Raw genomic sequence first — 26,745 nt, 5'->3', positions numbered from 1 at the left:
GTGTTTCTGTGCCTTAAATAAGATAAAAGAAAAGTCTGAATCTGTGTCTGTAACACTTCCTAAAGTATTTAGCCTCAAAACCGACTTCCCTCTTTCAGCTCATGTGTACACACACAAACTTGAGTGTGCTAACCTTTATCCCTTTTAGGATTTACTCAGACTTCTTAGTAATCCCATTTCTTCTAATCCAACTGTCCCTCCTCCTCATGCTCTCGCACATACACAAACACATGTAGCCTGCACTCTCTCATTTAGACCAGCAGCCATTCATGTTGTTGGACTACTGCTGTCGTTGTTTTGGATTCACGCTTATAAAACGCCATGGACCCTTCTCCCTCAAGACTACACCCAGTGATACCTTGGTAAGGACGCTGTACGCTGTAGCAAAGTGTGCTGGAGTAGAGAGGATTAAGAGTGACTGTTAGGCGGCAGAGAATCAGTGCACAGCGAGATGTTTACGGGCTAATAGAGCTAATTGGCACTTGTAATCAAGTTAACTGAATGTTTTCCTAAATTTGATTTTTATTACAGCTTTAAGGACTGTCATTACAGTCATAATCAGCTCAATAATCAGCATTTAACTAAGGGGTTGATGCTCTAATGTCCCCATCAAAGCCTTGTTTGCTCGTTTCAAGCGTGCTTTTCTCAACTCAATTTAAAGTCTCAAAGCTGGTTTCTGGAGCAGTTCCTGTTTTAAAGCACAGTCCTCTCTGTAGATGAAAAACAAACTGAGCCAAGGTGTTTAGCTGTCTCTGAGAGTATTAGCATGAGCTCAGCTACTTTCCTGCCTCCAGACAAAACCCACCTCCTCATGGCCGTCTCAACAGGGAGAGAATAGAGTCCATGTGGATTAGGTGGGACGCTATGCGGTGAAATGTAGGCCAGTTGAAAAGAAAAAAAAACTTTATCTTTACAGCCTCGAGACAGAGTGGAATTTTCTCAATTCTTTAAAATTATGTTTTTTCCTCCTCCACTTCACCGTTGATTTTCAATATTAAAGTAAACTGGAGAAAAAGCAATAAGGAAGTACAAGAGAATGAAGCTAAGACAGCTGATGGACATTAACACCAGTAATGTCCACTGACAGAAAGACAGATACTTTAAACTAAACGGTTCAAACAGTAGAGCAAAAACAGACACAAGTGCTAACATAAAAAGTAAAAAAGTAAGCATGTGCATGCATGTAAGCGTCCGCTCATTGCAGTGAGGTGTGCAAAATGTATGTAATCATAAGTTATATGTTAAAGGATGTATTGCACTGTGCTAAACGTTATGGAAAATGTATTTATTAAAGGAACAGAGTTTAAGATTCAGGAAGATTCAGTGGCATCCAGTGGTGAAGATTGCAAATTGCAACCAGCTGAAACTTTTCCTGGTTAGAATTCTTTCAATATTCATAGTTCAGGAGGTTTTTAAAGCTCTTTTCATCTCCAGAACAAATGGAGTAGATGACTAAAACTGGTACAAAACACTGAGTAAAGCAGTTTTCATTCACAAATCAGTGTTTCTCCAGTTCTGTTTGGCATTGGCGTGCTGCTAACGTGCTCACTTTTTTCCTCTGATAGCTTCAGATCCAGACGTTAAGGGGGGGTTTACTGGGAGACAAATAATCCACAGAGGTCTCCTCCCCAAAACAAACTAAACACATACTAACAAGGCAGTTTTATATTGAAAAATCTGTATTTTTCCAATGCCCTTGCTGTTTAGGGGCCCCTTAATGTGGTGGCTGACACAAAAATGACTCCTGTTAAGACTCAGTGTTTGGTTTGTCCGTTCTGGGTTACTGTAGAAATATGGCGGTGCAACATGGCATTCTTCATAGATGAGGACCCACTCCCTGTGTAGAAATAAATGGCTCATTCTAAAGTAACGAAAACACAACTGTACTTAATTTCAGGTAATTATAAATGAGAAAAAAAGTTTCTTATATTATATTCCATTTCTGCAGGAATGATTTCCTGTGTCCAGTGCTTGCTGGGTTTGTTGAACTGACCCCACGGCATCAAAACCAACACAGACTGTTTGAACATCTGCAGCAGCTTGTTGCAGATGTTTAAGCCTCTGCAGGAGGTAGAGGCGGCTCTGGCCTTTCATTCAGAGGGCCTCTGTGTTTACAGCCTATTCCAGTCTCGACATCCTCACCCTGGTTGGGTACAGGGGTCAGAGGTTTAGTCCTGCAGAAGTCCACCAGCAGCTCCTTCGTCTTGCTTATGTTCAGCTGCAGATGATTGGAGGGATGAAAGCAGAGAGGGCCGTGCACTGCGGGGCCCTTGTGTCGGTTACTTTCATGTAGCTCTTCGGTCTTGTACCAGGACTTGGCTGGAGTTAACTGGAGAAATTACAAAACATGATCCTCACTGTGGCACGTGCCTGGTGGGAATAAGCCCAATGTAAGTAAGTAAAACTTTATTGATAGAGCACCTTTGAAACGTAGGTTACAAAGTGCTGTACAAAAAGAAACAACAATACAGCAATAACATCACCATGGGAGAAAAATGGTGCAAAGAAAAGCAGTAATCAGCATCACAACCTAATGTAGAGTACATGAATCACACATCAAAACACTGGTCTTCAGCTGTGACTCAAAGGCCTCAGTAGAGTTGGGGACCTGACCCCTGGGGGGACACTGTTCCACAGCCTGGGACCCAGGACAGCAAACACACAGTCAAAGTGTGGCAGGTAAAGGACTGTAAATAAATACGTCCTGATGGCCTATGCAAACTGCAGGGGTCCAGTGCTGGTCTAATGATGATGGATGTCTTCTAATTTATATGTCCAATGCTTATCTAACGACATGCACATTTGTGCTGCTAACATTCTCTCTAAAACGATGTTAACATGCTGATATTTAGCAGGTGTTTCTACCAGGTTAGCATCTGAATTTAGCATGCAAACATCTGATATGTAACGCTAAACGCAGAGGCTGTGGGGAATTTCATTAGCGTTGCAGATGTTTAGTCATGAACCAAAGTATCAGGGGATCAGCAAAGTCGAAGTCAAGTCTTGAAGGTCTGCACAAAATCTGATGGCAGTCCAATCCACTATGCTCACCCATTCAGTGGTAGTTGAGATATTTCAGTCTGAGTCAACATGGTGTACAGATCAACCACCAAAACATGGTGAATGTGTCCTGAATTGCATACTAATTCTTTTTTGTTTTAGTTGGTATTATAGCTGCTCTTACGTAGTATGTACTGTTGTGTGCTGTATGCACACAATCAGGACCACTGCACCTTAAACTTTGACCCTTTTGCTCATATATCCGTTACCATGGCGATCAGGGAAAACATTTACAGGGGTTGTCAGAGATGTAGATCAACCCACCGACCTCTGCTGCTGTTACTTGGGAAAACATGTAGTTTAACCCTTAAGTTTTAACTGCATACAATGTGGATTTAAACACTAAAATTTACTTAAATTAGTCTAGATATGCATTTCTTTATTACTGGTTTGTTTCTCTGTTGGTAATCTCTATGATTAGTTCATTCACTTAAACAATTAGGTGTAATATATAATACAATTAGATAACTATTCGACTCCTCCTCGTCAGCAGTCTCTGTAATGCGCTCTCATCCGTCACTGTGGCTTCTGTCAGCTGTCAATAGTCAGTGTGACGTATCTGCCGCTGAGCAGAGGATTGTGGGTCAGAGGAGCCTGCATGGCCTGCATACTGCAAAATCTGACCAGATGCAGAAGAACATCCTGGTGTGTTGTTACAGGACATAACGTCCCGGGTAAAACACAGTCCCCTGATGGCAGCACAACATTGTTGTCCATGGAGCCAATGCTGCTAGCATTTGAACATATGCTGCATTTCTCAGAAATTAAATATCTTTGACTTCTGGGCTTTGTTCAGACAATACAAACCAAAGGACGACAGTGCCTTGGGCTTTTTTATTTTTTATAGAGTGAAAGATTAATCAGTAATTAAATAAAAATAATGGAGAGATCAGTCATTGAAGAAAATGCTTGTTAGTCGCAGCCTTTACAGTCACCGTGTATCAAAATGAACATGTAACAAAATAATTCCACATTCAGGCAAACATAGATTCCTTTGAACAGACAGGGTGGTGAAAGTCGTTTTTATCACAGCAAACGTTTGAATTGGCGCAGCAGTAAAAGCACAAGCGAAGCTAATAAAATTAACAATGACTCCATTTCATTAACGCGTACCAGTGAGCCGACATGCAGGGCCCTGGCACCAGCACACCTGACTGGAACGCAGCCCATTATTAATGTAATTAGTTACACCTGTGTTTGACAAGCCGAAATGTCAGCTGTGAGGAAGAGGTCTTTTAACTCTCCTCCGACGGTGTCGTGTAACCCATTTCCTGTAAAGGCTGCAGTTAATCATCTATGAAAGGAGACTTTAGCAGGCGAGAATCTGCTGCTTTCAACTGTCATCAGCGTTAGTTTTCTGGGTCACGAGAGAGACGAGAGAGTGGAGGAGAGGATTTTTTTTGTTAGCTTTGGGAGACGCACAGTGCATAAAATAACAATGACGTTTCTCGTAAATATCTCCAAATGCAGAGCTTTCTAGTCATATTGAAATCATGACATCTCTTACTACTCAACTACTTATTTATATTCTTGTTTTCTCTGTTTTTATGTTGATTTGAGGCAAATATCCACAGATGGTCGATGAAGGACGTTTCAAAAGGCGTAGAATTTCATCCACTCATTGATTAATGGCTCTTATATACCTGATTGATTTTGGTGTTAAGCCTCGGTTGTAATTTCAGCTTTTTTTTAGCAGTCAAATGAAATAATAAAGTAAACACGGTGGAAGAAAAATACAGTCTTAGAGTGTAGATCAAATATCATTCAATATCAGTTCCTGGAATTACAGATAAGACAGTCTGGTCCTCATTCTTCCTTCAGAAAGAAAATCTTTGAACTACAAAGCAGCAGCTGCTTTCAGACACATGGCAGGTTTCATGTAAAATTAACATCCACAGGGCATTATTAATGATTATGTCTTTTTTTTCTCTCTGCGTCTCCTCAGGTTGTCCTGCAGAATCTGTTGATATGCATGGTGTCCTTCTACTCTCTCTACTACATCGTGGTCAGTGTCTGCATCGGACTGCTGAGGTACAATAACATAAGAGCAAAGTCAGCAATTTCCTCCTACAATAAAGTTCATTTTAAACACAATACATAAGAGTGAAATTAGGCTTTTGCTGTTTATAGTTTGTACTTTATCATCCTCTCGTGTGTCTTTAGGGTTCATGAGATCAACAGCTTGTTGGCTCCATTTGACTACACAACACAACCGTCATGGCAGAACCCCAAATACCTCGGTGAGAACATAACTAAGTACATTTACTCAATTTTAAGGTACTTTAACCCTTTGAAACCTGAACAAATTAGCTTGATTTCTTTCAAAAACATGGAGAGAAAATTGTGGTGCACATATTTGGCCTCATGAAAGAAACGGTGTATGGGCAAATTTTCTTTTACTTAACCAGGGGTCCAGAGCGTTTGTACCAGGATGAGAGAAAAATTATTTGCTTTAACAGTCCACAAAAATAAGCTTTATATTTGAGTAGCACTGAAAAAATGCCTGAATATCATTTGATCAAATTTAGATGAGGTTTTAGAGTAATTATAATGACTGGGTTATTCAGTTTCATATATATATATATGTATATATATATATATATATATATATATATATATATATATATATATATATTACCTGAAAATTAGCAAGAAAAAACAAGGGAAGGAAAAAAACACAATGACCTGTGAAAAGTTCTCCAAAATTATAATAATTCTGTAACATAATTTTACATATGTAATCACGATGATTGTAACGTTTTCTGGACATTTAAAAATAATTTTCTAAATCTACTAATTTCATGCAATTTTTGGGATGTTTCTTGTTATGTTGCTCAGTTTCTCTTTTCCCCGTGTTTTCAAAAAGAAATCAAAAAAATTTGGGCTCCAAAGCTTTTGATACTTGCGAAAGGTGTTTGAACGAAGCACAAGAAAGCTGATGTTTCAAAGGGTTAATGCATTAACTTGCGCTTTTCCTACTTTAACAAGTCAACATGTTCGATGTGATATTCTCTGAAAATCGAATGAGTGATTGTAAAGCATATTAGGAAATAAAACAATGACCCAGCTGGCAGTTTTTGGTTCTAAAAATGTTCTGAGAATAATACAATGCAACTAATGCAAAGTTTTAGTGACGTTTTCTGCTGCAAGTTTTCTTTTAGTTCCCAGAAGGTTCTTTTTAAAATTAGGGTGGCATTCCCTATAAACATCAAATGATGCTAAAAATGTTTTTTTATTATTAACATATCACATTACATTACATTTTAATTTTAAAGAAAAGGTTTGTTTGAATGTTACTTGAAAACGTTCTCATGTAACATTGTGGGAACGTTTTATAAAAGAACATTCAATGATCTGTCACCTCTCAACATCACCAAAACATCCTCACAATGTTGCAGTTAAAACGTTACGTCTTAGTCAGTATTTAATCGTGAAGGATAATTTTTTTGAAATGATAAACATCCTTAAAACGTTCTTTGAACATTAATTTGTTTTCTTTAAAACATTATTACAACTTGTAGGGAATACGCCAATGTTGTGGGAACGTTCCCTGCTAGCTGGGGGAGACTTTGGCCGAGTGCTGAGTGCGCTGTTTTCTGTCTTCCTCCCTCCAGTTGGTGTAATTTCCACAGAAGTGACCTATGTTTTGGGAGGGCTGGTGTTCGCCTGGATTGTAGAGGAGTGGGTTTGGGATTACGCCATAACTGTCACACTGCTGCATGTCGCCATGACTGTAGCAGGTACACACACACACACACACACACACACACACACACACACACACACACACACACACACACACACACACACGCACACACACACACATAAAGTGGATCTATAGAGCGGAACAGCTTATAGGATTGGAGGCCTGGTTATGTAATTGGATATGGCTGAGATGTATGGGCTCACACACACATTTCTGACAGCTGTTTGACTTAAATAAAAAGAAAAAAAAAGAAAAATTAAAAAGAATGCCCAGACATCCTAAATCTGCATCTTTTTTTTAACTTCTTTCACTTACAAATAAAGTAAATATGTGCTTGGCATACTGGTGTTTTTTAAATTTTAATTTCTATATTCTGCAGTGATGTCAGACTTCCCTTCAGCTGAGCACTGGTGGATCGCTCTGGGTGAGACTTCTCCTCCGACATCCCCTCAGATTCATGGCTTTTTAAGGACAGCTGCTTCGCCGCCAAACTGGCTCTGATTGATCTCATTGTCTTATTTATTTAATCCTTCTCTGTGCAGGTTCAGGCCTGGTAATGATGATATTCGGAGGACAGCTCATGGCCTATAAACTCTTCAGAAGCAATTTCGTGTATCCAGCTGAGCTGCAGAACTTCTAATGAAGACAATGAGGAAAGCTTTTAACTGGCTTACTGGTAAATCTCAGGTCTGGATGCGTCGCAGTGGATTCACTTTTCACAGATTGTAGAGCTACAGTAGGTTCATGTTGACATCGATATGAGTAACTACAGTATTTATATACTGTATATTCTATAAAGCAACCATGAGAAACACTTCATCTAACAGATAACTTTATTCATCAGCTAATAGTCAGATCCCTCCTTGTACAAATGGCCCAACTTTGTCTATTTTCTAAGATTTATTCTGTACAGTTTAAGTATTTTTTGTATCGTTTATTTACAAACTTCATAGTAAAATAAAAAAGTAATTAGAAGAGATACAATAATTTGTAAAAGACTGGATTTATAGCTTTAAATATAACCACGTTAAACATAATTGATGTTGTGTTAAGTCAGCAAATTTTTAAATGTAATATTAGTGAACATATTTATGTTTTATATATTAGATTTAGAGTGTTAAGTGTCGCAGTCTGATAAATACAGTTACCTATATTTTAATACTGGTTGTATATATTAGTTAAAACTGGATTTACATTAAATATTTCAAGCAAAATTTTGTTGTGTGTTTGTTTTTTTATTTTTAAAAAATTTTATTGCATTTTTTGTGTATGATGGTCTTTTAACTATTATTTTGTTTGTGGATCACTTTCTAACTCTGGTTTAGAAAAACACTATAGTATAAAATGTATTATTATTATTTTACTACTACTACTACAATTAATAATAATAATAATTTTTATTATTTACGTTACTGGGTTTTAATTAGTGGTGCATTAATTAGAAATAAAAAAACTTAAATGATGTTGATAGTAAAGGTGGAGATAGCCTACTTTATATTCTGCTGGGGAGCTTAATTTTATTATATCGATTCATTAGTAAATCTGTATTTTGTACTAATTATCTAAATTTGCAAACTAGTTACAATAGTACTTAAATAAATGTAGTAGAGTGAAAAGTACAGTACTTGCATTAATGTACTTAGTTACTTTTCACCAATAAATTGTCACACTAAGGGGGATAGCAGCAGCAATAGGATTAGTCGTCATAAGTGGTAAAGTATTTGTACTTTGTTACAGTACTTAAGTATTTATTAGAGTATCTGTGCTTAACTTGATTTTTATTATTTCTGTCGACTTTTGCTTTTACTCCATGACATTTACACTTAGCATTTAATTCGCTTTCTATAAAATAGGGAGGGAACTGAGGAAGGATAGAGGGAATGGACAGACTAATGAAGGAATAAGAAGGAAGGAAAAACTGGATTGTGTTTATTAAATACTTTAAGTTATCAAAATACCTCATTTTTGTCGAGTAATAGATGCTACATTTTTAGGGTGCTGTATGTTACAAAGCAATAAACCTCACAACCCTCAGAATACTGACCGATTACTTTTTTTTTACAGCATTTAGTTGTACTTTTACTTTCTATTTTTAGTGCATTTAATATAGTAAAATGACCTTAGATACTAAATATAAGATTTTTTAGAAAATTAAACTTTTGCTAAAAGTAATACTCAAATAGGTGACTTTAACTTCTACCTAAGTCATTTTCTGGTAACAAATCTTTACTTTTACTCGAGTATGGCCTTCAGCTGGCCTACTTTATCCACCACTGCAAGTTTTTGGACCTGTGTTGTGACCTTTGACCCCACAGTTGAGTCTCATTTGTCATCAAGGTCACCTGACTGACTCAACTGAATGACCCAAAACCTGAGCCCCAAACAAAAGTAGACTAAATTAAGCTACTTGTTAAACTTAAATAAACCTGTGTAACTGTAGCGGTAATTGAACCGACTGAATGTCAGGAAACGGGTTAATATCGAGTATCCGGCGGATAATAAGCGCGGAGGAGCGGCTGAGGACCGTCGCTCCGGTAAGTTAGCATGCTGTTAGCATGCACAGCTAACTAGCTAAGAGCTAACGTTAGCTAGCCGATATTTAGTCTCGTGACCCGTGCTCGTGACTCCATAAACAATACACGTGGTTTAAAAAACACGTGGCTGCAGCTCGGGATTTTCGGCTGAGATCATAACTCATAAGATGGTCGCCATATATTTTAAACTGGAGCTAAATTGTCATAATAGCAGTTACTTTAACTCGCTTTAATATTAGACACACTGGTATCACTCTAAATGCACTTTTCAAACTCAAGATCTAAAAAAATTATTAATTCATATTATTTTATTATTTTGATGAGTTATTTTTTTAAACCAATATCAGCTTTAATCAAAATGATCAAATATTAAGTATTTTCCTGAATTTTAACGCTTTAAATACCTTTTTTGTCATGATGTCACTTTGTTTTTAGATGGAAAAACACAAAAATTGAATTATTTTAGTTAAATTGTATTTAGATTATCACAGCCTGGGGTATGACAATGACTTTTATCCATTTTTTGTGCAGTGTCAAATACACACACTTATACCACTCTGCACACAAAATGCGCTTTTAAAAATCAGGCTGTAAAAATAATATACATTAATATAATTTTCTACTTTCATTGAGTTTATTTATTTAACCAACATAAGTCCTCATCATGAATATTAAATATTCATTCATTTTCAGAATTTTAAACCCTTTAAATGTCAGGTTTTGGTCATGATGCCACTATGTTTTTTTGGTCAAAACAAAAAAAAACCCAAATGAATTATTTTCAATATACTACATGCCAAGTAGATTTGTTTTGATTATCACAGTCACAATTTTTATACATCTTTTGTACATTGACAAATACTCACAGTCATACCTGTCTGCACACAAAATGCTTCTCAAAATCAGGCTAAAAAAATATTTCACATTAGTATGATTCTCTGCTGTCATTGAGTTTATTTTTGCCTAACATCAGTCCAATTCATAAATATCAAATATTCATTAATTTTCATAATTTAACACTAAATGCCAAGTTTTTAGTAGATTTTTGTTTATTATCGCAGCGTTGGATAGATCATTGATTTGCAGCAACATTGTTTTTGATGGTGCATCATGTGTTATCTTCAAATGTCAAATATGGTAAAGATGATGTCATTAGGTGGAAAATTGTAAAAATGACAAATTCCAAGGCAAAAGTCCAAAATGACTTCCAGAAATAAATATTATTATTTCTTAAAAGTGATTTTACACATAGATGTTAAGTTGATTATTTATTATTGTGAATATATTTTTTGTTAATATTATTTTGTTTTATTGTCTGTGGACCTCCGTATGAGCTGAGTCCTTTAATAACATTTAACTGAAGTGAATTGATAGTGAAAACGGTTTTTGGAGTTATTTTGAGGCTTTTCTTTTCTTTGTAGAGTCCGTTTGATCATCTTCGCCAGCAGATGGATGATGTGCTGGGAGACGGAGGGATCCTGAAAGAGGTGGTTCAACCAGGAGAGGGCCCGCCTGTACCCGAAAATGCCTCCATATTGAGTATTTACAAGTTGAATTTTGTTCTAAAAACGCAGTTTTCAAAATTATTGTTATTCTGCTGTAACCTCCTCTTCTTCTTCTTCTCCTTCTCCAACAGTCCATTACTCTGGTTTCCTGGAGTATTCTGACCGGCCTTTTGAAACCACCACAAACCTGAAGTACCCCTGCATGATGAAGTTAGGGAGAGGTCAGTGACGCTTCGCACAGCTTCAAAAGAAGTTTTCTCTTCCACTGATTGATTGTCTTTGGTGCAGATGTGACGCTGGCCGGACTGGAGCTGGGTCTGCTGACTATGCAGAAAGGAGAGTTCTCTCGCTTCCTCTTCCAGCCGCAGTACGCGTACGGAGACATGGGCTGTCCTCCGCTCATTCCTGCTGCTGCCGTCGTCCTGTACGAAGTTCATATCCTGGACTTCCTCGACTCGGGACAAGTGGACAACTTTGTAGCTCTGTGTCCGGTAGGGAGGCTTCACGTGTTCTGTTGTTGTCACAGTGTGAGAAAACTGAGAGATTAGAAATAACAGAAGTCCTGTCACGCTGCTAACAGCAGGCTTTTTTTTTAAAGTATCTTTATGTCCATTATTGTTGCTTTCTTACTTTTATCCAGTGTCTAATCCAATGTCATCGCTTTGTTGACTTTATTTTTGGGTATATGTATGAGCTAAATGGTGAATAATGTATTTTTAAAAAATAAACAGTAAAAAAAAATAAATTTTCATCCACATTAAATGCATTTTAGCTCTGGAGAATTGAGGCATTTTACTATTTTTGCTCCCAGAGGCCACATCCTTTTCTGCAGATGTGTTTTAGCTTAAAATCTATTGCACTTCTTAAAACACAGTTTTTTAATAGCCAAAAAAAGACAGCAGGATGTGAGAAAAATTCCCTTTGGAGGGTTTCTGTGTGTATTGTTGGCAGGGATGAAACTGTTAATCAGTTAACCATCGAGCGTAATTTTGAGCGGTCACATTTGTAGGTTAACTGTTCAGTTCCTGGTTAGGTGTTGAGTCAATAGAGCTCCGGACTAAAACTTTTCTTAGAAATGAATAGTTTAGTTACCAGCTGATGTGTCCGGCTGAAATAAACCCAAACAAACATCCCTAATTGTTGGCTGCTTTTGCGTTGCTTTTCACCCTCTCCGTCTTCAGGAGGAGCAGAACACGGTTCCTCTGTCTACGCTTCTTGAAGTTGTCAACACGCTCCGCAGCTTTGGCAACCGTTGCTTCAACCAGAGCCGCTACGACAACGCCAAAGATCGCTATAAACAGGTAAATCTTTGAGAGGAAGGAGAAGAGGAAACAGAGCTCCTGGTGTTCGGCTGAAGGTGAAAATGTGTTTTTTGACGGATTCTGTGTTTGGCCTTTAGGCGACGGTGCTGCTGGGAAACAGGGAGACGCTGAGCGATGCAGAGACGGAGAGGATCAAGACTGCGCTGCTTCCTCTCTATCTGAACCTGTCGCTCACTGAGCTCCGTCTCGACAGCCCCAACAAAGCCCTGAAATACGGCAACAAAGCCCTGCGGATCGACTCTGCCAACACAAAGGCTCTTTTCCGCTGCGGACAGGTCAGACGGAGCTTTTTATTGTTCGTTTTCCAAACCGTCAGATAAAAATCCTCACAGGCTCTTAGTTCAAGTGTCTGATATTGAATTTTTCGGGTCACAAGGGAGATAAAAAAAAATAGGGATGATGACAGCGCAGATGCAGTCAGACGCAATAGATGCTCAGTCGCTGGAGAATTGTATTAAGAACGAATGAATGAAGGGTTCCTCAAAAAGTCATCAATATTTTATTCATTGATCTACACTAAGGCCTTAATTTGTATTAAAATGTCTTACATTAATATTTCAAAAGTCTTAAAAATGCTCAAAAAAGGGAAGCAGGATTTTATCTAATGGTTGTTTTCTGACGTTACGTTGTAAAATCTCCAGATTTCTTCATTTATTTTGTTTATAAGGACAAAATGTAAATGTGCCTGTGTTTGTTTTTTTGTTAAGTAATTTACAAAATTCCTCCTCTGACACTCGTCATGATGGGAATCTCACGCAGAGTTAAAAAAACACAAAATCGGCAAGAAAATTGGCCAACAGCTGCCAGATATTTCCCCCTTCTGTAGGTAAACCATGTAGATAATTATAATATATTTGTTTATTAATTTCCATGTGTTCCACTTTAAAAAAATTTTTTTAAATGACGTAGATAAACTTACATTTTCTTACTGGACAAAAAATATGTGATATGTTAAAACAAACATTTGGACAATTTTTCATTCAATTTTTTTGTCTGTAAAATTGGTCTTCAGTTTAATTCTGAGTCTCATTTAAAAAAAGTCTTTAATCTAAAGAAGAGCTGCCGATGATAAGGAAATAGTTGTATCACGGTCGTACATTTTTGGTTTAAAATTGTACCTTTAGACACTTTGTGAGACACAAATGCCACCAGGATCCCTGCGCCGCTCGTCGCTCGCTCCCAGGTTCCCTCTGTTGATATTTATTCACACTCCAGACAGCAATCAGTCCATTATTCAGCCTGATGTCATCTCTGTCAGGCGTATCTGGAGCTGCACGAGTACGAGAGCGCGCAGGATTGCCTCATAGCTGCTCAAGCAAGGAAGCCGTTTGACAGCGACATCAACAACCTACTGAGGAAAGTGGCGACGTAAGACCAACTTTTTCTGACACATTTAGGAAGTTTAGAATAAATGCTTCAGTTGAGACACTGAGGTGCAGTCAGCACACACAGTGCATCAGTTTCAAGGTAACAGAATTGTCAGGCTTGTATTTTTATTATTATTTTTGGCCTTAAAATACATCTTCAGATATAATATAAAAACAACCAGACCGGTGTTTTTTTGTTTTGAGTTGTGTACTTTAGACTTGGGCTTTTTTTTTCATACTTTTGTACCTTCCTGAAATTTTAGCGTGACAGACGAGATATGACAATATCAGTGTGCGGCGCTAGTCTACTCAATACACACTACGCTCACGAGATGTCCCTGAGCCACAAATCCCTGAAGATATTCATGTAAATAAATGGTTTCTGTGTTTCAGATGCTATAAAGAGAGTTTGGACAAACAGAAAGACTTATACTCCAAGATGTTCAGAGGCATGAGAGGAAAGTGAAGACTTTAAAAAGGTAAGACATCCTGTCAGCAGGTCATTAATACTTATCCAATTATTTTATTTTATTTTATTTTTTAATTTAATTTAATTTTATTGAATTTAATGTTTTTTTTATTTATTTTATTTTATTTTTAATTTAATTTAATTTAATTTTTATTTTATTTTATTTTTTTTAATCATTTTAACCAAACAACATTTATTTTGTTTGCAATCCACAACTACAGCTCCCATGATTCTTAGCAACACACTTGAAGTATTACTGAACCAGCAGTTTTTTGGGTGCTAAAACCACATTTGTTTTATGATGAAAACAATCAGGCTCCCAAATTTGACTTGCCCAGTACAAAAGTAGATTTTATTTGAACTGAATTTTACATGGCAGAAAAACATGGCATCACATTGAAGGTTACAGAGAAACTGACCTCATTGATAAAATGTTTGTGTTGCAGATGATGGTGTGAAGAGCAAATTTAAAGGCTCATTTTCTCTCCAGTTCTGCAAATTCTGACAGTAAAACCTTTTTGTGTTTCTGTGTGTGTTACAAAAGAAATAATGTTGCACAAATTTATCATTCATTTCCATTAAAATTAATTAGAAGTTCTTTAAAATTCTTAAGGTGTTTGTTAAAAACGTTAACTCAACACTTGTGTTTTTCTGTTTGAAAATATGTTTTGCACAATCGGCTCAAATGACTAAATATTAATCTTATAATGGTTATTATGGTTCATGAATACTGTGTTCGCGGGGTGTTAAAGATTCACACGGGGTTTGATGTCTGTTGAGGTGGAATGATGAAAAAACAAAATTCAATAAAATCTTTTTCACATCTATAATATTTTGTTTTTGTTTTGGATTAATATAAAAAAAACACATTGGAAATATTTCTCATGACTTGTTCTTAAAATCAGTTCTTAATATTTATTTATGTATTTATTTTTTACATTAACTTTTATTTAAAAGATTCCCACTTTTTTTTTGAATGACCTCAGTGGTGTAAATCGTAATCTTTACTTTTGCAAAGTTCATCTGGTGACAAAGGAATGTATAGATTGAGTATAAATGTAAAATCACTGATTTTGGCAGAGGACATTTGTTAAGACGTACTTGGAGATCATTTGTGTTTTGATTCAAGAGAGACCTAAAAAAACTAAATTTAAAGAGCTACCTGTTGTGTGTACAAAGAACCACTAGGGGGCGTACTTGAACAATCTCTGCCTCCAGAGCAGCGACCTGCTGACCAAAATAGTTGACATATAAAACAAAGAAAGGCATGAATTGTCTAAGAAAAAGGCAGACTTCTCCCGTCCGCAGGCTCTATTTATTTGTTGATGATGCTGTTTTTATTTTAACTTTTCTGCTTCTTTGAATCCAGTTCATCAAGACTTCTTTGTTTTTCTTCTCTTTTATATCCATTCATATGAGTCAACAATATCAGAGTAGTGAATTGCACGTAATTAAACTTGGAGTTGAACAGTTTCAACTGCATTAATGTTGCATAATTTAAATTTTTGTATAGTCACTGCTGAAACTGCAAACAAGTATGGGCCATTAAGGAAAAGGAATTTTATTAATAATTTTATTAATTATGTCAGCACTTCATTATTTTATCCTTGCAGACTTTTCTGTGAAATTGTGTCCTAATTAGTGCACAAATTCTTGAGTTTTGGCCAAAAAACATGTTTTGTAAGGTCACAGTAACTTTTGACCTTTGACCCCCAAACTCTCATCAGTTCATTTTGTGCCAAATTTGAGGAAACTTTTTCTTTTCAGATATTCATAAGAATTAGACGGACGCAGGACTACAGTGACTTTTAACCTTCGACCAGCAAATTCGAATCAATTCATTGTTGAGTCCAAAAGAACATTTTTGCCAAATTTGAAAAAAATTCACAAGAACGACATGGATGCAGGGTCACAGTGATTTTGACCTTTGACCACCAAAATCTAATCAGTTCATCCTTGACTCAAAGTGAATGTTTGTGCCAAATTTGAGTGCCTCCGTCAGGGTGTTTGCAAGATTTTTCTTTCACATGTGTAAGACAGATGAGGTCACAGTGATCTTGAACTTTGACCTATGACTACCAACATAAATCAGTTCATTGTTAAGTCCAAGTGGACGTTTGTGCCAAATTTGCAGAAATTCCCTCAATACCTTCTTGAGATTTTCTGTTTATGAGAAAAGGACGGACAGACATACAACTGAAATCATTACGCCTCTGGCTATAAGATTGTTGATTTTGTATTATTTAAACACAACCGTCATAACACGCACCGAAACAGGCCACCAGACGATATTTGTCCCATTGCAGCCGAGTCAGAGGGAGAGCTGGACTGGGCAGAGTAGTGGGAGGAAGAGGAGGTGGGGGAGGAGAGATGACAGGAGGATCAGAAGTGTTGAGGGGCCAGATGGAGGAGCAGAAAAATCTGATTGACCTCTCTGGTTAATCCACTTGTCACAGCGTGTGAGCGTTGTTCGCTCGTCTCCCAGCGTATGGCCAGCCGGTCGTTCTCCATTAGAGACTGTGTGAGTGGACAAGGACACAGACGGACACAATGGTCTCCAGACTTGCCGACTACCTTCATCTCAGGTAAAGAACGTGAGAGTGAGACAGCGTGTGTGTCAGCATAATCTCTTCACATTTGTTTCTGTGTGTGTGTGTGTGTGTGTGGGGGGGGTGGGTGTATGATACAAAAACTGCCATTTGTTCCACATTCGAGTATTTTACCGTTCTAAACGCTTACATTTTTAACATCTGGAAATTTGTAGAGTCACATATTAAAACTCGTATTCGCTCGTATCGCTCTGCGCACAAAATGCACTTTTCGAAATCAAGCTTTAAAAAATATTCTACATTAATATCATTTAACCAGCATCAGTCCTAATCATAAATATCAAATAATTAATTTTCAGAATTTTAACCCTTTAAATGCCAGGTTTTTGTCACAATACCATTATGTTTTTAGACGACAGAAATATATATTTTCAATATGCTTACCACAGCCTGGGCTATGTCAGTGATTTGGATTGACATTGATTTTTATACATTATTTTTTTTGCAGTGTCAAATACTCGCACACATACCACTCTGCACACAAGATGCGCTTTTCAAAATCAGACTATAAAAAATATACTAATAAAAATATATTAATATGATTTTCTACTTTAATTGAATTTTTTTTTAACCAAAATCAGTCCTTGTCATATATATAAAATATTAATTATTTTTCCAGAATTTTAACCCTTTAAATACCAGGTTTTTGTCATTATGTCCCCTTGTTTTTAGATGAAATAAGAATTTTTTTCAACAAACTACATGCAAAGTTGTTTTTTGTTATTATCTCAGGCTAGGATACAGCAGTGATTTGCAGCAATATTGATTGTGACAGTGCACATAGGGGAAAGAACATGTATTTTCTATGTCAAATATGTTTTTAAAAAACAAACTGGTGGAAAATGGTAAGAAAGAGGTCAACACAATGTGCTCAGGGTTCAAAGAGTTAAGCAATGTCCCAGGAAGTAGTCAGTGCCCTCTTGGAGCAGGAGGGGGCGCCACCAGCTGTTAAACGTTGCCGTGCGGTTTCAGCCAATCCCTGAGCTGTGTGGTATCTGAGATCCAGCCCCTGTCCTGCCTCACAAACACGCACACACAAGTTTGAAGAGAAAAGAAGACGAGAGGAGTGGAGGGAGACGGAGGGAAAGAAGATGTCAGAGTTTGCAGCGCAACAGAGCAGCCATGGAGAGCACTGACAGATAGACAGACAGGGGCATAAAGAGTTAACCCTCTCAGTCAGTGAGTGGATGCGAGCTGCGTGTGGAGCAGAAGAAGGAAGAAAAGGAGGAGAAACATGAGTCGGCAGCAGCAGCAGTCCCAGGGAGTGGTTTTAACGGGTTACCACAGCAACACGGAACTGTTGCCGAAAACTGGACCGGGTGTCTCGAGCAGCTGTCCGTCAGGCCACGAGCCCACCGTGCCCAGGTGCGACACATGAGTGTGTGTGTAGCTTAAATAAAGCGCTTTGAAATGAGGGAAGCTAAAGGTGTGTGTGTGTGTGAGAGGGCAAAGGTCAAAGTGACCGTGTTGTTTTCCTCTCAGCAGGTTTGCTGAATAAAAACTCCCATTTTTTTAGTTTATTAGCTGCATGCTGTTAGAGAGATCAGCTGTAAGTTCACAACAAACCCTGTCTAGGGACTGTTCTGTATTTATCAGAGGAGGGCGGTGGCTGGGGTGTGACTGCGTCCTTTGTTTGTTTGCTTTTTAGCTCCCTGAAGCTACATACATTTTTCCCTGAGTGACTTGGGGAAAATGAATGACCCTTTCTTTATTTTTGGTGAAAAATTTAAATGAGACATGTAGAATAAAGTTATTTAAAAATAATAATAATAATTTAAAAAATAAATATCACTATTTCAAGCTCAGGTTTTGTAGTTTTTTTCTGATAAAAACATTTGTCTCACATAATTTTTTCAAGGACTGTCAGAAATTTGAAAATCCAGCTATAATTTCAGTTTTTACTGTTAATAAATACGAAATACAACCATTTCAAGTTGTATGCCCCTTTTTTAAGTCAGTTCTTAAAAATATATACTGTATCTTGACATGACTCTCTTTTTGCATGACCCCTCCCCTCTCATAAATAATGAACAGTCCCTTAACTGCAGCTTTATTATTTCCATGATGGGGCCTGCGCCTCCCTAGCTGGGCCATGGGTTATGTTTTTCCTTCACCACATTCCTAATCAGCAGGTTAACCTTGACTTTGTTATACTGGCCCAGATTTTGCAGGGCTGCCTATCAGACTTTTGTGCACCACTGTAGGTCTGATTATGATCTTTTTCCAAGAATGTTTAACGTAAAAACATTGCTCTGCCTTTAAAATCAATATTTAGTGTTGCAATGAATGAATGAATGAATGAATGTGAAGTACCTGCCGGCCTACCAGGCACAGGCCCAGGGGCCCAACAAGTCACTCAAACTGACCGAACTGCACAAACCAGGAAAACTCTCAAAGTGACCACACAAAAAAGACTACAAAGAGACACAAAACAGCTACAAAGAGACACAAAATAATTACAAAGATATGCAAAACAGCAGTAAAGAGATGCAAAGAGACATCTATGAAAAGTGTCAAAAGAACCACAATGAGACACAAAATGACGACAAAAAGACAGAAAACAACTACAATGAGATTCACAATGACAACAAAGAGACACAAAATGACTACCACGAGATGCGGCTGCAAAGAGATTTACTGTGACTACAAAAAGAGGCACAACAACAACAAAAATACACAAAATGACAACAAAGAGATGCAAAGCAAGTGCTTAAGGATGAAAAAGACGACACAAAATGACCTAAGAGAGACGCAGAGCGACTACGAAGAGATTCAAAAAGACTACAAAAAGACAAAAGGCTTCACAGCAACTACAAAAAAACTCAAAAGACTACAAAGAGACACAAAACTGTTTCAAAAACCAGCAAAACAGCCACAGACACAAAAATAATCACTGATGCTATTCTGTGTCTTTTTGAGATGATTTTGTATCTTTTTTAGATTATTTTGTGTCTTTTTTTGATAGATTTTTGTTTCTTTGTAGTCACTTTATGTCTCTCTGTGGATGAATTTTGTCTCTCTGTAGTCGTGTTGTGTCTCTTTTTGGTTGTTTTGCCTGTTTTTGTTGTTATTTTGTGTTTCTTTGCAGTTCATCATTCCTTTGTGGGCATTTTGAGTCTCTTCCTGGTCATTTAGTGTTAATTTGACATTTTGCAAGGGAAGGCCACTAACAACTCCTGGACTAAAATCTTCCATAGGTGTTTATTTATGTGGAAATGTGGTGTTTTTCATATTTACCAAAACTTTTGGCGAGCCCTGAACAGCATAGAAGCTGCACTTGTTTGGTTTCTCCATTTTTTTTTTTTTTTTTACGACAGTCGCATCATCTGTTTGCACGATAATCTTCTTGTCAGCTTCTTACATTGAGGAAAAAAGATATTTTGAGTTGCGCTGTCACAGAGGAAACACTGAATGGGAAGTAAGCTCACATGGAAACAACTGTACAGTTACAGTGTTTTATTTATAACGGCACACACTTGTTTACTCGTGCGGGCCGAGCCGGCTGTGTGTGTCCAGTTCATGTTTAGATCGGCAAACAACTGCTGTCAACAACCGTGGTGTGGTGAAAGTAAACAAGTCAGAGCACCAAAGTCCAGCTGGTATTCAGACGTACACACCTGCCTCTGTGTGTGTGTGTGTGTGTGTGTGTGTGTACAGTAGATGTATGCGTGTGTGTTCCAGATGGCTCATCCAGCTAACTAGAAAAAAAAACAGCATCACGTTACAGCCTGCCTTTGTCTCACCTCCCACAGCAGAGCGTGTGTGTCCTGTCTAGGTTGACGTGAAGGCTGCGTTTTGTGGTCATTGTTTCCCCTCAGGAAATGAGAGACAGAAAGCTACCAGCCTTTTACCAGCCGTGGACATCCGACCTCGGGAGCCTTAGGTTACGTCGTGTCCTCTGGGAGTCATGCGCGTGAACGTTTAGGTGCTCTGGGAAGGAGAAGTTAAGCTTTTAGCTAAAGGGCAGCGTGGTCCTGTTGTGTTTTCCATTGTCGTTTAGGAACCAGCGCTTCCTCAAGCATCTCTGCAGTGTGACTCAGTCAGTGGGACACACATGGTTTAGATTAATTCACTGTGTGATGCAGCAGACAGCCTGACCCTGCAGAAATACAACCCTGCAGAGGAAATGACATCTGCAGAAAGGAAGACGAGCTGTGAAGGGTTACAAGATGTCAGACAAGCATGGCCTCAGCAAAAACAGTCATCAGTTAACAAAAATTACCACTAAAGACTTTTAAACAGGAGATAACGAGTAATCTAATCGAGATGGCACGAGAGACAGAGGAAATATGGTTAAATGGAAAAAATAACAAAAACAAACTGGCAGATTCTTCAGAACTGAACACAGATGATTTATTGAACCAGTGGGTCTTTGCTGAGACCAGCTACTGCGACAGAGGGGGAACAGAGACAGCCTCTGTTTTCCACAGAGGGCAGCTGGCACCTGTTGATCTGAATGGGAATACCACACACACACACACACACACACACACACATTTCTCATCATCTTTCACCCTCTGGTGTTGGCTGCAGAACATCCTCAGCTGCCTGTTGTTAGGGCCTGGAAAAATATATTATATCACATCAGGATATGAATGTTTATATCGTCTTAGATATCGGATATTTTTATATCGTGACATGGAATAAATGTTGTTTTTTCCTTATTTTAAAGGTTGCATTACAGTAAAGTGATGTACTATTCTCAACTCGTGTGACCGTTTTAACTCTTGCCTTTGCCCACTTAGTCATTATATTGACATTGCTAGTGATTAATGATCAAAAATGGAATTGTGTTATTTCTACAATATGTGTTATTTCTACAATACTCCTACAATATTGTCACATCAAAGAGGGAATATAATATAAATGCACACTAGTTTTTTTTAGGCATTTCATTGTGGACATATTACAAATTATCTCTGAGTAAAAATTAACATGAATTATATCTGTTAACGTAATTAACTTTTAACTGTATAGCAGTTTAGTACGGAGCGTTGTCCCTGCGTGTTGCTCTATAATGGAATCAGGTCAGAGGTAGTCGTCTGAGTTCACTTCCTCAGATCTTGACTCACATTTTACTCATCGGTGCTGAACTTGCTCTTTGTTGGGCGACACAGTTTCCTTCTATTCCTGTTTGCACCTCGCAGTGGAGGGATTTACTTTTACAAGCTGTTACACACACACACACACACACACACACACACACACACACACACAGGCTTCTGTGTGTCGAAAGCTCTGAGCAGGTGATAAAAAGGTGTGCAGATAAAGGTACAAAGAGTAGAACAAACACACAGGCTGCAGCACTGTTTTCCTCTGAAGGTCGTTTTGTGCACGTATGTATGAAAGTGTGCCAGAGTGAGAATGTGTTTGTTTTGCTCACAAGGGCAGCCCGCCTGACCGCTGCGAGTGTGTGTAAAAGAAGTCATGTGTGTTAAGCTTTGAACAATTTGTTTGCATTATTGTGGGTGTTTTTCTACACTTTTAAGCTCACTCCCCAAACACAAACACATATCTCATCGCCATGACCACTTCCCTCACAGGAAGCATGCCTGTCATGCTTTTAAAGTTGATAAGTTGCTGCGTGGTCAAAAATTAGTAATAGCTGTGGAGCTTAACTTTTAACTTGGTTGTAAATATGTTTTCTACTACAGAGTCGTAGTTAAATGGAGAGCAAGGTGTGTGAGCCAATCAGATTGCTCAGAGTGATTGCTTAGGGTTGCATCTCAATCTTATGTATCCAATTAATAGCTGCACATATTTCATATTGGCTTTGGATTTTTGTGATGTAGCTGATCAGATGAACTTGAACTAATAACAAAAAAATATATTCAGTGAAAGCTAGTGTGGTGATGCTAGCAGGCATTTGTCATAAACCATTATATTTTTAACCTGATAATGGTGCTAGAGGAAAATTCAGGAGATCCCTGTCAGTCACATTTATCCTCTGGGGAACATGAATCAGGAAGTGCGCAGGACTTTGAAACCAGTTTTCATACACCCCTTTCCCACCAAAATTTCAAACACGGGCAAACCCGCTGAATATAGTCGATTGACTTTATTCCCACTGCCAAAGAATACACTGCTGCACCACAGACACTGCTTGTGCCTGTGTGTGTGGGGGGGTTGTTTTGTTGGTGTGTCCGTGCAACGTCACAGATACACAGGAGAACAGGTGAACAGTAGGCAGCAGCAGGAACAGAGGTCTTTGAAAACGTTTCAGTGGTTTCTTCTCTTTATATACCTTGTATTTATTCAGTCTGTCTTTGAAACTTGGTGCAGATGTATTTGGATCTGTGTTTGCGCTACTTAGGAGGAGACGGAGAGTAATTAGTGATGGCTTGTTATTGCATTTCACTGGTTAAGGAGCTGAAATTACCGTGTTCACCCGAATGCTGTAATCCCATCAATGCTAATTGGAGCTGGAGGGAAAAAAACAAACAAAAAAAAAAAACTCGTGCCTACCGCAGAGTCATTTGACCTCGGTGTGAATGCTGATTGGACGCATTCTCATTGCATTAAAAAGCCAGATGTTAGCGGGTGTTTTCTGTGCTGTGAGGCATAAGCTATAGAGGATAAATTGTGTAATTACAACTTCTGAGTCTGTCACATGATGCCATTGGTCCCAAAAAGACTTGTTCTCATAGACTACATTGTGAAAGAGATGTCTATAAATCTAATGATGGCTGGAGGCATTCTTTTTCTGGGTTGTCCATCTGTCCATCCGTCCCGTTCATGTGAATGAGATATCTTAAGAACGCCTTGAGGGAATTTCCTCAAGTTTAGCACAAATGGGCTGTATTTAGGGCACAGAGAAAGAAGTCCTCTTAAAGGACTCTTTTCATATGTGGCAAGGTTTATAACCCTTTTAGCACGTAGATTAATTTTATTGAACTGGAAACTGGCTCAACCTCTCACCTACATTATGTTGTTAAGAGATGTTAAGCAGCACTTCAAACTAGAAAAGGTCAGTCTTATTTTACGAGGCTCTGTTGATAAATTTAATAAGACTTGGCAACTCTTTACTGATTATGTAAAAGCAAGTCAGTAAAAATCCTCCAAACTTTATGCTGCTGCTTCTAAGTGTGGTGTCAGTAATTAACATTTAAAGCAACCCTGTGTTTTTAAATCAACATTAATACTGCATATTGCATATTACATTGTTTTTGTTGAGTGGTGTATTTGAACTCCTCACATTTATGTGGCTTTTCTATAATCTGTTTTCAATCTGTCCTGTTTTATAATAGAAAAAACAATAAACATATGTTTAAAAAAATGGCACAAACATTCGAGTGGATGAACTGAATAGAATTTGATGGTCAAAGGTCAAGGTCACTTTGCACTTGCATCTGTCTCATTCTTGTGGATGTTATATTTCCAGAACCTCTTGAGGAAATTTCTTTAAATTTGGCACAGATGTTAACTTGGAGTCAAGGATAAAGTGATTAGATTTTGGTGATCGAAGGTCAAAGGTCATGATCACCAAGATCTAAAAAGGGTGTCTAATTTTATTTGTGGGAGAAGACACGTTTATATAAATGGAGTGAATATTAAAAAAGTAATATTGTTTTTTAAATTTGGTTTAAAAAATGACCAATAAATCAACCTTCAAAAACTTAAATAAGATGTCAAAATTAGCCCAGTCACTGGAAAATGTGTGCAAAAGAAATGATTTTCGCAATATTATTGTGACCGAATTTGGTAGTTCTTGATTAACACTACTATTATTATGAAAGCAGCAAATCTAACTTTGATTTAAGAAAATAAATGACCCCGTGAGGCTAAACAGGCTGAACAGCATCAAGTTGATGTTCTATATTAATTAAAATGGAATTATAAGTGGAGCATTACGCGGAGGGTTCACGCTGAGCCGAGGCCACATACCACAGCAGACTTCCTGCCACACACACTGTGTGCACACCACTAAAGCCATAAAACACTGGTACATACAGACACACACACACTTTGATCTGGTTTTAACAAAGAACATAAGGTATTTTAAATACAACGACCTCCTCCGCTCCTTCCTTCCGCTGATCTCGCTCCAGCTCCCCTCTCCTCCTCCACATCTATTTCCTGTCCTCCTCCACCTCGACTGGGACGTGTCTTTCCTTTTTCCTTTCTTGGTACTTTGTATTTCACCACTGCTTGCTTCTCTTTTTTCCTATTTCTCTCTTTCCTGACAATGCCATCTCCTCTCCTCTCTCCACTCCTCCCAGTATGATCTAATTCCAGCGCTGGGTGACAACAAAATGTAGAAACATGCGCAGTGGCGTAAGGTCCTTACGACGGGCTCCAGAGCACGCTATTATGACAGGCCCTTGTGCACGGTAGTGACCGGTTTTGTGCTTAAACTAGCTACAGTATTATTTTATTGTATCATTGGATTACTCCAAAATACATATTACCCAGAAATCGTCATTGAATTATTTTAAATTACAAAAATACCAAAAGGAAATAAGAAATAATTATTCATTTAATTGGATCATTTTGCATAGCTGGTGTATTTTCTAACATGTTTGATACATACTGACTCCTGCAAACAAAAATTATTGAGATGAGTTTGCCTTTTAACCCTTTGAAACCTGAGCACATTGGCTTTGTTTTTTTAAAAACATGGTAAGAAGGCAATGAGTAACATAACAATCATTGGCTTAAAGTTAGCAAAAAATTAGAAAAGAAGTTAGAAGAAATTTACCTGAAAAAAACCCCAAAAGGAAACAAGAAAATTAACTTAAGAAAGTGCTAAAAAAAATAAATAAATATTTTTTTGCAACATAACTTTTAATATATATAATTAAAACATGTAAATAATGTTTTGTGAACATGTTTCCCTATTTTTTTAGTCTTATCTCCCCAAAGCTAACTCTCAGGTTTTTGTTTGCAGTTTGCAGGGCAACTCTTCCTAGGTTTTCAAAAGAAATCAAACGTAGGTCCCAGAGATTTAAAGGGTTGTGAAAGGCCCCTGAATGCAGCTCAGCAAAACTAATGTCGATCCAGACTCTAAAGGGTTAAATTGCATATATAGAAAATAGTACTATTTTTAAATTAATTTGAGTTTTTCTTAGATCACAAGCATATTTCTAAGTTGGGAATCTTAATTACTTACTTTGCCCAACATATTGTTGGAGGGCCTACTCTATGGGGCCCCTCACCCCAGGGGGCCCCAGTGTAACCGCCCTGCCGGCACTGTCTATATTTACAGCCCTGAACATGCAGTCTGGCTCCTTTCTGTTCCTCTTTGTTTTAAAAAACAGCAAACTTAGCAGCTCACTCCCCTGACCAATGTTCATTGCGTCTCTAAAGCTTCACCAGTTGGCAGATGTTTTCATTTGAGAGGAATGGCAAAAATGTTCTTGTTTTCTCATCAACTCGAGAGGATTTGTTTAACTTCAAAGCAGATTAAAACCTGGCAGACACGCACATGAACTCCCAGGATGAGTTAATCATTTACCTCCATCGAGACCCGCAGTATGAAGAACGCTTTGATAGAACCATAAATCAGAGATTGGCAGCAAACACACACACACACACACACACACAAACATATCAGCACACACAAATACTTTATCTATGTGATCACACTGATCTTAGCAGCTCTATGGCTCTTGAGTCAGTCGGTTAACAACTATGGTCAAAACATCTAAACAGCTATTTGATGGATTGCCATGCAATTTTAAACCAACATTCAGGCTCCCTAGAGAATGAATCTTAATGGCTTTAATGTTAAAATATGGTATATGACAGTATGAGTGTCTGCGCTAACATCCCCCACCTCTCGATGACAGAGTGCACTACCTACTTTTGGCTTCTCAGACTAATAAACACGCAATGAAAACCCCTAAAAAGGTTTACAAAAATAACATTTTCACACATATTTTCCTTATTAAACAAAAAAATACAACTGTACACCTTTGGAAATATACTTTCTCTCAGCCATGGAAGACTGACGAGGCTTAATTGCCTCATTAACTTTTCATAAAACACACTTCATTCCAATTGGACAGAAAAAAATAAAACTCATCCAAACCGTCCTGGTTACTCTTGTTAGTTATCTACTTGGTAAGTCCACTGTTCCAACAATCACCAGCTTCGGTTTGGTCAAAATAAATCCTTAATTCACTAAATTAAGGAATTAAGGAAATTCACCGTTATTCTCTATGGCCTGTCTTT

The 26,745-nt window shown here is 37.8% G+C and overlaps 3 protein-coding genes across 4 annotated transcripts in view; all 3 read left to right on the top strand.

Annotated features, from left to right (window-relative positions):
* The first annotated feature begins 215 nt into the window (after positions 1–215).
* tmem244 (transmembrane protein 244) lies at positions 216–7,980 on the top strand. The gene is made up of 6 exons (XM_042502925.2): positions 216–362; positions 5,006–5,091; positions 5,224–5,300; positions 6,675–6,800; positions 7,146–7,190; positions 7,309–7,980. The coding sequence occupies exons 1-6, from the start codon at positions 270–272 to the stop codon at positions 7,404–7,406; spliced, it is 525 nt and encodes a 174-aa protein (XP_042358859.1). The 5' UTR covers positions 216–269; the 3' UTR covers positions 7,407–7,980.
* Positions 7,981–9,057: 1,077 nt separating this feature from the next.
* Positions 9,058–14,793, top strand: fkbp6 (FKBP prolyl isomerase 6). Its single transcript, XM_042503875.2, has 9 exons — positions 9,058–9,300; positions 10,722–10,839; positions 10,937–11,026; positions 11,094–11,296; positions 11,987–12,106; positions 12,205–12,402; positions 13,386–13,495; positions 13,888–13,973; positions 14,410–14,793. Exons 1-8 carry the CDS (start codon positions 9,226–9,228, stop codon positions 13,958–13,960), a joined length of 987 nt encoding a protein of 328 aa, XP_042359809.2. The 5' UTR covers positions 9,058–9,225; the 3' UTR covers positions 13,961–13,973; positions 14,410–14,793.
* Positions 14,794–16,419: 1,626 nt separating this feature from the next.
* arhgap18 (Rho GTPase activating protein 18) overlaps positions 16,420–26,745 on the top strand; it is a 32,202-nt gene continuing 21,876 nt past the window's right edge. The window contains exon 1 of one of the 2 annotated variants that reach the window (XM_042503888.2): positions 16,420–16,548. In XM_042503888.2, the coding sequence (XP_042359822.2) occupies positions 16,514–16,548 (35 nt within the window). In that variant the 5' untranslated portion in view covers positions 16,420–16,513. Of the gene's footprint in view, positions 16,549–17,593; positions 17,938–26,745 lie in introns of those variants that run through there. The other variant, XM_042503887.2, reaches the window with a different exon arrangement.

The sequence above is a fragment of the Plectropomus leopardus genome, chromosome 16, assembly GCF_026936395.1.
Source record: "Plectropomus leopardus strain MGB_pleo_1.0 chromosome 16, ASM2693639v1, whole genome shotgun sequence".
Lineage (NCBI taxonomy): Eukaryota > Metazoa > Chordata > Actinopteri > Perciformes > Serranidae > Plectropomus > Plectropomus leopardus.
The sequence above is the reverse complement of the archived record's forward strand: the minus strand, read 5'-3'. Positions and strand labels throughout refer to the sequence as shown.